This window comes from Quercus suber, unplaced genomic scaffold (assembly GCF_002906115.3).
Source record: "Quercus suber isolate HL8 unplaced genomic scaffold, Cork oak 2.0 scaffold_171, whole genome shotgun sequence".
In the NCBI taxonomy this organism is placed as follows: Eukaryota; Viridiplantae; Streptophyta; class Magnoliopsida; order Fagales; family Fagaceae; genus Quercus; species Quercus suber.
The window spans coordinates 240,913-253,736 of NW_027069631.1; the positions used below are offsets into that span (position 1 = coordinate 240,913).

Sequence of the window (12,824 nt, forward strand, 5' to 3'; positions counted from 1 at the left end):
TTAAATTTTCTGAAAAAATAATCATATCTCAACAGTGTTCTCTAGATAATTTGTTACTATATATAATAAAAAAATTAGGTGAAAGTCTCCGCATTTTTTCAAAAAATAAAAAAATAAAAAATTAGATAACTCACAAATGAACAAGAAATTCATTATTAAAAAAAAAAAATTGCTTCTTAACAAATTAGAAGAATGGATTTTAAGTAAAAAATTATTTCATAAAATTTAAATATATAAAAGCCTCAATTTAAATGTCGCCTTAGGCCCCAAAATCCCTTGAACCAGCTTCGTTTATAATTATTGACTTAAGTGCTTATACAAATGAATTCAAATAGGGCCGTAATGATAAAGAGATTTGTGGTTTTTTAACTTTTTTTTATAAAGAATTGAAATATATATATATATATATAAACACCTAAGAATTATATCATTTTTGGCATTAAGCTTAGGTGTTTAATATTGCCAATAAATGAATAAAAATTCAAAACTATATTCAATTTAAGGCCAAAATGAGCTATAAGATCCTGAGTCTTTGTTAAATTTGATATTCTATACACATAAAAATAGAGGAATATTTACGCATTTTACATTTTTTTAGTCGAAAAGGGAAGTTTTATTTATTTAAGTAAACTATTTATACGCAGTGAGCACTCTCGTGGGAGTACACACAATAGAGACAACTATCATATTCTTGGTCTCTTGTTTGCAAGTCATTTTCGTCGGTCCATCTAGGCAGCTAGATACTATTGGTTTCACACAAAAACGAGTCGCGTCCTACAATTAGATATCAAAATAGCAATATTGGATGCAAGTACACCAATGAATGTTAGCCAATCAAAGTAGTACTATTTTGTGAATCAAAATTTCAAAATTAGTACTTATTACCTTCGGTGGTGGTTAGACTTAGACAGTTGGCAAAAGAGTAAAACGCATACACATCAATTCGTGATGAAAACTACGTGCACGTGTACTTTGCAAGTCCTGATATGGACACATATAATGGTTATGGTCCAACACAATTCCCACTGCTTATTCATAACATAACACATGGAGACCAAAGGTGAATGATATCATTGATACGTTATCATCAGAAAAAATCCAAAAACGTTACATTTTTTTTGTTCAAAAAGTGGTCATTATTACCTAACCAAAAAACAGACTCAAAAAAAAAAAAAAAAAACAAAAAACCTTGCCATCAAAAACCCAAATAAGCAAAAAAGGAAGAAGTAAACAACTCTCGTTCATTACTATAATGGCATCAGCTGCTGCCGCCACCACCGCCACCACAACACCAGCCCATTCTTCTTCTATTAGAACTCACCGTTTCAAGCCCTCTATACATTTGCCCTTTAGGTTCCGCAGATTTACGCCCACCTACCCCTCTGCTTCTTCACGCGCTATCTCTTGCACTATCTCCACCCGTGACCCACCGGAGCTCCGAATGGACGACAACGGGTCTTCCACCCCACTCCAGCGACCCGATTCGTTCGGCCGTTTCGGCAAGTTTGGCGGGAAGTACGTCCCCGAAACCCTAATGTACGCCCTCTCCGAGCTCGAGTCTGCTTTCCATGCTCTCGCCGGTGACCACGAATTTCAGGTTCTCTCTTCCATTTCAATTGTGTTTGGTTCACACGCGCTATCTCTTGCACTATCTCCACCCGTGACCCACCGGAGCTCCGAATGGACGACAACGGGTCTTCCACCCCACTCCAGCGACCCGATTCGTTCGGCCGTTTCGGCAAGTTTGGCGGGAAGTACGTCCCCGAAACCCTAATGTACGCCCTCTCCGAGCTCGAGTCTGCTTTCCATGCTCTCGCCGGTGACCACGAATTTCAGGTTCTCTCTTCCATTTCAATTGTGTTTGGTTCGGTGGAAAGTTTGGGAAAAAGAATAAGAGTGAATTTTTCTTGGGGGTGAAAATGAAATGCTTGAAGTTTTGTTTGGATTTTTAGTGCGGGGATTGATAAGACTGTGAAATTGAACCTTAATTGCTTAATGTGATATCTACTTTGAGGATTGGATAATTTGTTTGAAAAAAAGGAACTAATTTTGTGGGACTTGTTGTTGGGGTTCTTCATTTGAATATTTGTTTTCAATTTTGGTTTTTTTTTTTTGGCTGTGTTTGGTTTTGTTGGAAATTTGGGAAAATAAATTAGTTTTGAGAAGCAAATTGGTATGGTATTGAATGCAGAAATGATTTTGGTGTTGCTAGAGTAGAAGCTCTATTTTACAATTTGAAAAGCTTTTTTTCATTTTGTTTGGATTTGTAAAAATGTGGGCTAATGAGCTATATAGGCATATAGCTCAAATGGTACTTCCTTGTCTCATAATAATGGTGAGGTCGTGGGTTTTAGACCCACTCCAGTGTGTGCAGCTTACCAATAATTTTTGTTTTTTTTTTTTTTTTTAAAATTCTGTAGAAATGTGGGGTTATTTTGGTTTCCTTAATTTTCTCAATTACCTAATGGAAGGTATGAGGATGTAGGATTAAGGAAATGGTTATCTTGGCATAGGCTTTTATTGCCTTGATTTTCATGTTATTTTGATGTGTTATGGTAGTATTAGCTTAGTGTGGGATTGATGAGACTCTGATATGGGACTTTACTGCTTACTATGAATTTTGAGGAATCCATTATAGATTACAAAAAAGAAGTTTGTATCTTACGTCTTGGCATTGCAATGAACCTTCTTTTTTTTTTTAAGAGAAAATTTTGCTTATTTTAGTTTGCCAAAGCTGAATTAGACCATAAAGTTCAATCTTTATTGAAAATGTAATTGACTACTCAAGTATCTTGGGGGGGGGGGGGGTGCGGGCAACTTGTGTTTTTCTGTGTGAATATATGTCAAAGCTATTGAATTATAGAAGAAATATTTGATTTTGCAGAAAGAACTGAACGGGATCTTGAAAGACTATGTAGGGAGGGAGAGTCCTCTTTATTTTGCAGAGCGGCTGACGGAGCATTATAAGCGTCCCAATGTGAAGGTCCACTCATTTACCTCAAGAGAGAAGATCTGAATCATACTGGGGCTCACAAGATCAACAATGCCATTGCCCAAGCTTTGCTTGCCAAGCGGTTGGGCAAAAAGCGGATTATTGCTGAAACTGGAGCTGGTCAGCATGGAGTTGCAACAGCGACTGTTTGTGCCCGGTTTGGTTTGCAATGTATCATTTATATGGGCGCACAAGATATGGAGAGGCAGGCACTTAATGTCTTCAGAATGCGGCTTCTTGGAGCTGAGGTTGGTTGTCATAGTTTTCATCCTTCAGTTCTTTGAGCTATGTAGCCTAATTTATACATAGACCATTTCACAATCCCATGGTTCATTTAACTGGTCTGATTAGACATTGCATATTTTCCAGCACTGCTGTTTCATTCTCTCTTCATAACAAAGTTAAAGTTATCCTAGAAGTTGAGGAATCCTTTGTGATGTTAGTAGCCTTATTTGCATTATGTTTTTTTAACTGGTTTTCATTTGTGTAGGCATGATGGTTTTTATTTTATTTTAAAATATCTGAATATATATATATATATAAATTAAAATATCTGAAGCAAACTTCGTACTATGTACAAAGCAGGGCCAAACAGAAACATACTTCTGGCTGTTCTTATAGGCAGACAGTGGTAAGTGAGATTGTTGCCTAGGTGTCCCAGTCTGAGCTGGTTTTACATTCTTTCTTTGCTGGTTTTACATATTTTACTTATATTATGGAATCCCTTCTGCTGATAATTAGCAATCTCTTGGTTTTGCAACTGTTTGTAAGGAGTCTTAGGGATTGGGAACACAATTTGTATACGTCATTGATTCCTCTTTTGAATATTTTTCTTTCTTTCAATTATTTTTTTCATTAAATGCAACCATCAAATTCTCTTAAAAATCATTTTTAGGTTCTTGGGATGACAAGATTCATTTTGTTCCTGATATATTACTAATTGTAGAATTGTAGTATTTAAAGGGCTCAGATGGATTTTTATGTTGCAGTTATCCTCTAATTTTTATATGATATTGCTCTTGCCAAAGTTGCATCGTTAAGTTATGAATTTCTCTTTTCCTATTACAGGTTAGACCAGTCCATTCTGGGACAGCCACCCTGAAAGATGCAACATCAGAAGCTATTAGGGACTGGGTAACAAATGTAGAGACACTCATTATATTTTGGGCTCGGTTGCTGGGCCACATCCATACCCCATGATGGTTCGAGAGTTCCACGCGGTAATTGGTAAAGAAACCAGAAAACAAGCTTTGGAAAAATGGGGAGGGGGACCAGACGTTCTGGTAGCATGTGTTGGTGGAGGTTCAATGCCATGGGACTCTTCCATGAGTTTGTAGATGACAAAGATGTAAGGTTAATTGGTGTGGAAGCTGCAGGGTTTGGATTGGACAGTGGTAAGCATGCTGCTACTTTGTCAAAAGGGGAAGTTGGGGTTTTGCATGGAGCTATGAGCTATTTATTACAGGATGATGATGGGCAAATCATTGAACCACATTCCATAAGTGCAGGGTAAGAAGATTGATTTTTTCCATTATCACATTTGGTGTGTTTTATGTTGTATTCTTTCTAAATGTACATATTTTTTTTATGGCTTATAGCTTGGATTATCCTGGAGTTGGGCCAGAGCACAGTTACTTGAAAGATATAGGACGTGCTGAATATTATAGTGTCACAGATGATGAAGCATTAGAAGGTATGGTGTCTACAAACTTCTTTACGTTTCTGTTGTATTCTTGGGTTTTGCTGCTGTGCCCGGGGTAGTCTAGTTTTTTTTTTTTTCTTTGGGGGGTCATTTCTACTTGATGAGTTGCTATATTGTATTCTTGGGGTTTTGCCCTGCGCGTGCCGCCGGCCGGGGGGGTAGAGAGTGCGGGTAAGGTTTTTTTTTTTTTTTTGGAAGGGGGGTCAATTATGTCATACATGATGATGATGTTGCTAATAACATGTTTATATCTGCGACATTTGGATTATTATGGGGATGCATGTTGTCTCTTTGCCAATATGAGTTTTTTCCTTTGTCTAATAGGATAAATTTTGAACTTAACATACAAGGCCTAAATGACACTGTTATCAAAGTAGAGTCCTCTAATGTACTATGATAGTATGATGTATTTGTTATTCACCATCAATTTCTTGTCTCCTTGTAGAAGTCATTTTCTTTCAGTTACTTTTCTTGCCAAAAAAAAAAAGAAGGTAAAAAGGCCTCTAGTAGCACATGGTTGATCATCTTCTTCCTTTTTCTTTTGGGGGGAGAGAGAGAGAGAGAGAGAGAGAGAGAACAGCTTCTTAGTATTTGAAGTTTAGACAAACTAGAAAAGAATTGAAAAGAATCACATTTTCTGGAAAAAAAAAAAAATTCCATGTTATACAACACAGATGGTTGCTGATCAAAGATGGTTATGATGGAAACTTTTTCTGCTGTTGAAAAACGTCGACCTTGATTCCATGTGTACAAACGTATTTTGTCTCACATTCACCTTGTTTTTGGATTTGCAATCTTGTCATGAATGACTTGATATGACGAACTAACCGATACAGTTTACTAGAACATTATTTTACCTCTAGCTCTACATGAATGGTTTATTTCATAAGGCGACATGTTAATGATGGTTTAGGTGTTGGATTACAGTATATTGATAGAACATAATCTTAATAGTCTTGTTGGAATTATATAAACTTGGGAAACCACTATGTATTGGCTTGGAGGAAAACTTTGTCCCCCCCAGAAAAATGCCTGCTTGCTGTTTCCAACCGATAATGAGGCCCGAATACTTTTTTGAGGTTATGTATGAGCGATCTACCATCACTGACAAATTCTGTTATTTCACTGTTGCCCTAGGTTGAAGTTGCTTTTAAAATTGTCTTTTTATCACCTTAAATCAGTTCCTTTATTGGTTATTTTTGTATATGTAGCTTTCAAGAGATTATCTCGACTAGAGGGCATAATCCCAGCTTTGGAGACATCTCATGCACTGGCTTATTTGGAGCAGCTCTGCCCTACTCTCCCCAATGGAACTAGGGTTGTGCTTAATTGCAGTGCAGAGGGGATAAGGATGTTGAAACAGCTATCAAGCGTTTGCAGCTTTGATGGTGTGTTTCATGTATGCGGTATGCCATTACAAATAAACTAAAGAACACCCTCTTTGTTCTTTTTTTTTTTTTTTTCTTTTTTGGTTGAGATGTTTCAATTTTGTTCGTCACTTGTAAGACTATTTTCAACCCTTTGACACTCATGTTTAAAACAAATTTGGAATGTATCAATGCAGTTATCACTGCAGATCATCTTATATTGTAGTTTTCAGTGAATGGCTGCATGTTGCTTGAGAATTTCATCTGGGCATCTAGGAGCACTCTGATGCTTCTTTTTGAAAGAGATGCTTTATCGAAGTTCATATTTGAAAGATAAGAAAACATGTTCGCATAATGTGGTGGTAGAAAGTTCTCAAACACTATTTTAATAGCTTGACTAGTTAAAATTCTGGTTTACAGATAATGGTGTTTGATAACATTTTATCAGTGTGCAACATAACCATTAGTGTTTAGTTCCTAGATTTTCAACACAGTGGACCACCTCTTGAAAAGATACCACTTGATCAACCTTGAACCGAAATCCACTCCACACCAACACTGCAAAATGCCAAAATCACAACTCCAAAGCACATGAGAAACAGTTTCAGCCTCCAAGCAGTGGACAGAAGCAAACGTAGAAGATATCCCTTTGTGAATTAAATTTGTTGTTGTAGGAAGTATACCTACCCTCACTTGGCACACGCCACATAAATGATTTGATTCATTCATGAGGAACCGAGACAGCCCAAAGGCCATTCCAAAAATGATGCACATCCTTTTGATTGGATGAAGAGAACCTCTGATTTTATGTTCGACCTTAGGAGTCGCATCCTTCACTAGTAATTCAAGATTTTTTCACAACAAATTTTCCATTTGAGGCACCCATCCACAATGACTAATCTGGCTGCCATCTAATCGTCTATGAGACAAAGGTATACTTGATTTGGGAAGCTTCAAAGGCGAGAAAAATAGAATCAATCAACTGAGAATTCCACAGTGGTTGCATATTCTGGAAGAACTGTATATAGAGAAACTATCTTTTGTCCCTGTTGTGATGATAGCCACTTATTAGTTATTACCTCTTTCTTGTTTGATAAACTTCTTTTTTTGGGACTGAAGCCATTTATTACCTCAAACCCGGGCTGTGTCATCAATCTCGAGTCTCAACCCTTTGGCAATTACATCCCTTGCCTGAGCTAGATTGCATGCATAAGAAGAGTGAGTAGGAACATTAACTGACTAGTCTGGAAAATATTTGATTTGATGACAATAAGAGTGATTATTGACGGCTCCACCCTTATTTTTAGCTACAAGAGCTCAATTAAAAGCTTCTAGTCTCAAAATCCAATTCTTGGATCTACATAATTTAGCCCAACTTTTAGTCAATCATTTTTCCCTTCCTCACCATTTTGATCCCATCAAAATCTACTCATTAAAGAATTTAATTCAAAACAAAGCTGTCTAGTATTCTAAAGCAAATCATGGCATAGATTGAGATAGCCTGGGCTACTGTCATGATCAAGATCTCCCTATCAGTTTGAGATAAAATCTTCTTCAATTTTTTAGTGGACAGAACTCTTTATCTCTTCAAAAGCCATTCTCTTGCCTCTGCCAATTAAAGGAGGTAACCCAAGGTATGTCTCAAAAGGAAATAGAGAAGTTGCAATCATAACTCTCCGAGTATCTTTCTCCACAACAGCAAAAGTGTTTGAACTACAGAACAAAGACGTCTTATTACAACTCAAGGGTTTCTGCTTTGATACCATTACTACCCAGGATAGAAGCATATAATTTTATATGAAAACAAGGATACTAACCTAACAAGGATGAAAGTCCATCTTTAGCATTGTTGCTTGTAAATTCTCTCATTCCACCCTATCATACGCCTTACCTTACTCAAATTCAACTTAAGAATCATGTGTGGACTCCTACCCTGTACCTGTTGTTTCTAGGAACTTTGATTTCCAGAGATGGTGTAGAGCAGCAACTTTTTCATCCTGCTAGGAAGAGCCTTCAACACAATTTCACACATCGATCACATCACCTGAGCTAATAGGACGAAATTATATTCTCTGTTCCCATTAGCCTGGCACTTCTGTCTCAAGAAAACCGAAGTTTTAGTCTACCTCTCCACGGCCATACGTCTTTCACGGATGTATAGACTATGGACTACGAACTATTAAGTGCTTGCAAATTCGCGTAGGTGTCCCATATCGAACAGGTACGATAAAGTTGTGTAAGATAGCTGCTATAGAAAGGCAGCTCATTTAAATTTCTAAGCATGCAGCCACGCGGTGAGCAGAGAGCGAACTATTCTTTCGCCTTTTACTAAAGAATACCGTGTGCACGCCGCAAATAGTGGCATACGCCTATTTTTGGAGGAGTTTATCTTAAATGAAAGCTCCCAAAATGCCAGTTTAACATTAACCAAAATAGATAAAACAGTATAAATATGAAAATAACTAAAATGAGATAAATACTGAAATATATATGTTTTACTGGAAGAAGTTTAGCTATTTTGGTAATAATTATTCTTTGTAAATTAAATATTATTATATATTATGAAAGTTTAACATGTTATATTTAGTATATGATTCAAGATAATTTATATTTTATGTATAATTTTAAATTACAAAAATTTACAATTTAAATAATTTATAGACGACATAATTATTGATTATTAATTTTTTAAAAAGTTTGCATAAAAAGATTGATTATTAATTTTTTAGAAAGTTTGCATAAAAAGATAATGAGTAAGGTTGTAATTTTATGCTACGATTAATTATGTAATTAAACTTTATCCTTATTTTATATCATAACTCTTACAAGACAAATAAAAAAGATCAAATCCTAAGCAAACCATGGTCTAAAATAATGTAATATAAATAAAAAATGTTAGTATAATAATAAAATGTTGTTGTATTATTGTTATTTATGTGCAAATTATTATTCATTTTTAAAGAGTAATGTTATTTGTATGCAAACTATTGTTGCAGTGTACAATCTTTATCAGCTAAAGTCCAAATGTTTAAAGTCAAACCCAATACAAATTGAATTTTCTTTTTCTTGTTTTAGTTTTTAGTCAGTTCTCCCTCTATTATCTCCCTCTCACCCGCCAAAATCATGTCAAGATCTAATCAAATGTCAGACCACAATTATTAATTCCTTTTCTATTTCCCAAATGCTCCAATTTTCGTATGTTTAGAGAACTAACATCAGGTGTGTCAAATGCCAAATATTTGATATTTGACACCAAATACCAAAAAACCACTAACATCAGATGTTTTAAATATTAAAAGATTTAGCATAGGTGAACAATACCATCCCAAATTTGGAATAGTACGAACACAAATGCTAAACCAAAAAAATAATTTTTTATTCAAAATTTTCTCTCCTTTCAATTATCTATTCGATTTATTCTCTCTACTCTCATAGATCTGTTTCTCCGTCTGTCTCTCAGCCCTTCTCTCCTCTCTCCCTATCTCAACCTCTCTCTCACTCTATTCCTCTTTATCACAAGCCGCTGATCTCTGCCACAGATCTGTGGCAGTTGTCTCGCCACAGTCTTTGCTTCCACTCATTGCCAAGGTGGCTTTGTTTTCATGGATTCTCTCCGTTCTCATTTCTCTCTGACAACAGTGATAGGTGGGTCAGCATTGGTTATTGGGCTATGTATATTGGCTTTATTGGCGGTGGCGATGGGTTATGCGGATCGTTAATTTGGTGGGTTGTGGTTTGTTGGGTTTTGTGGGTCTTTAGATTTTCTGGTGGGTTGGCGTTTGTTTTGGTGGTTTTGTGATTATTTTGGTTGGTTGATTTTTGATTCATCTCTTTATTATTATTATTATTTTTTGTGTGGAGTTTTGTGTTGATTTTGAGATTTTTTTTAAGTAATATTGGGTGGTGGTGGGTTGCACTTGTGGGTGGTGGTGGCGGGTTGTACTTGTGGGTGGAGGCAAAGGATTGTGCTTATTTACAGTGGTGTAGGCTTTATAATTTTTTTTTTTAAAAATTCTGTAGAAGTGTTATTTATAATATTTTAATGTGTTGTGATATTAAAATAGAACATCTGATGAATGGAAAATTGTAAAAAAATGTGTTAAAATAGATAAAGTAACTTTTTGGTGTATGAAAATAACATTTGTTTAGCACAGTTGATGCTTTTACTCCTCTTTATAGTCCGCCTTCCTCCTATATTTTTTTTTGCTTTATTTTTCTTCCTCCCTATTACTCTCTTCCTTCATCAGTCTTATCATTTTCCTTATCCCCATTAAATCCACTTATTTTTAAATTCTCCCTCATCTCCACCTCATATCAGTTATTGGTTTTCTTTCTTGCTTTCTCTCTCGCCTCTCTCCATTTTCAATTTTTTTTTTCTTTTTCCTCTTAGGTGTTATAATTTTGGGCCAATGCACTCATTTTGCTTGGCATACTGAAATTTCGACCAGAATTCTGGTACAGGCCGAAACTTGTTACTGGTGTAAGTACTTTTTTTTAAGCTCTGATATGAATCGCAAGAACCATCCACGGTTTTCAAACCTGGGTAGTTCAACCTTGGTTTGCATGATTCATTGCTTTTTTGGTATAGAACAGTTTTTGAGATATTTAAGACTTTTAGATATTTAACATTTCATATGATGACTGGCTTGTTGGATGGACAGGATATGCATGTCCAAAATCTCTATTTAGGTGTGTTCGCCAAAATCTCTATTTAGGGGTGTTCGCACTTCTTACTAGAACCACTACAAAATTGAGGCCACACAGAACCAATACAAAACTAAGATCACCAAAAAAAAAAAAAAAAAAAAAAAGAAGGGAGAGAATAAAAATAAAAAGATTAATTTTGTGGGTTTTATTTAATTTATGAATATTATATTTGAGTTATTATCTATTATTGTTCTTAAATTTAGTATATGTATATATAATGTGAAAAAATATACATAGTAATATATTAAAAATATAAATAAAAATAATTTTAATAATTTTTTAATCGCCGAGTCCCGCCGCACCCGCACCCACCTTTTTCAAAAATTGCCGAGTCCCGCACCCGTACCTGCACCCGCACCCGAGTCTCAAAACGCACCCGTGCTTCTTAGCTAATAATATGTTTATATCTGCGACATTTGGAATTATTATGGGGATGCATGTTGTCTCTTTGCCAATATGAGTTTTTTCCTTTGTCTAATAGGATAAATTTTGAAACTTAACATACAAGGCCTAAATAACACTGTTATCAAAGTAGAGTCCTCTAATGTACTATGATAGTATGATGTATTTGTTATTCAGCCATCAATTTCTTGTCTCCTTGTAGAAGTCATTTTCTTTCAGTTACTTTTCTTGCCAAAAAAAAAAAAAGGTAAAAAGGCCTCTAGTAGCACATGGTTGATCATCTTCTTCCTTTTTCTTTTGGGGAGAGAGAGAGAGAGAGAGAGAGAGAGAGAGAACAGCTTCTATGTATTTGAAGTTTAGACAAACTAGAAAAGAATTGAAAAGAATCACATTTTCTGGGAAAAAAAAAAAATTCCATGTTATACAACACAGATGGTTGCTGATCAAAGATGGTTATGATGGAAACTTTTTCTGCTGTTGAAAACGTCGACCTTGATTCCATGTGTACAAACGTATTTTGTCTCACATTCACCTTGTTTTGGATTTGCAATCTTGTCATGAATGACTTGATATGACGAACTAACCGATACAGTTTACTAGAACATTATTTTACCTCTAGCTCTACATGAATGGTTTATTTTCATAAGGCGACATGTTAATGATGGTTTAGGTGTTGGATTACAGTATATTGATAGAACATAATCTTAATAGTCTTGTTGGAATTATATAAACTTGGGAAACCACTATGTATTGGCTTGGAGGAAAACTTTGTCCCCCCAGAAAAATGCCTGCTTGCTGTTTCCAACCGATAATGAGGCCCTGAATACTTTTTTTGAGGTTATGTATGAGCGATCTACCATCACTGACAAAATCTGCTATTTCACTGTTGCCCTAGGTTGAAGTTGCTTTTAAAATTGTCTTTTTATCCACTTAAATCAGTTCCTTTATTGGTTATTTTTGTATATGTAGCTTTCAAGAGATTATCTCGACTAGAGGGCATAATCCCAGCTTTGGAGACATCTCATGCACTGGCTTATTTGGAGCAGCTCTGCCCTACTCTCCCCAATGGAACTAGGGTTGTGCTTAATTGCAGTGGCAGAGGGGATAAGGATGTTGAAACAGCTATCAAGCGTTTGCAGCTTTGATGGTGGTGTTCATGTATGCGGTATGCCATTACAAATAAACTAAAGAACACCCTCTTTGTTTCTTTTTTTCTTTTTTCTTTTTTGGGTTGAGATGTTTCAATTTTGTTCGTCACTTGTAAGACTATTTTCAACCCTTTGACACTCATGTTTAAAACAAATTTGGAATGTATCAATGCAGTTATCACTGCAGATCATCTTTATATTGTAGTTTTCAGTGAATGGCTGCATGTTGCTTGAGAATTTCATCTGGGCATCTAGGAGCACTCTGATGCTTCTTTTTGAAAGAGATGCTTTATCGAAGTTCATATTTGAAAGATAAGAAAACATGTTCGCATAATGTGGTGGTAGAAAGTTCTCAAACACTATTTTAATAGCTTGACTAGTTAAAATTCTGGTTTACAGATAATGGTGTTTGATAACATTTTATCAGTGTGCAACATAACCATTAGTGTTTAGTTCCTAGATTTTCAACACAGTGGACCACCTCTTGAAAAGATACCACTTGATCA

General features: G+C 35.6%; 1 protein-coding gene and 1 non-coding gene across 2 annotated transcripts; both read left to right on the forward strand.

Moving 5' to 3' along the window:
* Positions 1-1,636: 1,636 nt before the first annotated feature.
* On the forward strand, positions 1,637-12,515 carry LOC136061541 (tryptophan synthase beta chain 2, chloroplastic-like). The gene is given in 8 exon segments (XM_065777997.1): positions 1,637-1,836; positions 2,885-2,975; positions 2,978-3,240; positions 4,061-4,139; positions 4,142-4,294; positions 4,297-4,501; positions 4,591-4,685; positions 12,140-12,515. Coding segments are annotated over 8 exon segments (1,218 nt in total). The 5' UTR covers positions 1,637-1,680; the 3' UTR covers positions 12,316-12,515.
* LOC136069465 (U5 spliceosomal RNA) lies at positions 8,347-8,464 on the forward strand. Its single transcript, XR_010630683.1, has one exon. It is a non-coding gene; the product is annotated as a U5 spliceosomal RNA (small nuclear RNA).
* Positions 12,516-12,824: the final 309 nt, after the last annotated feature.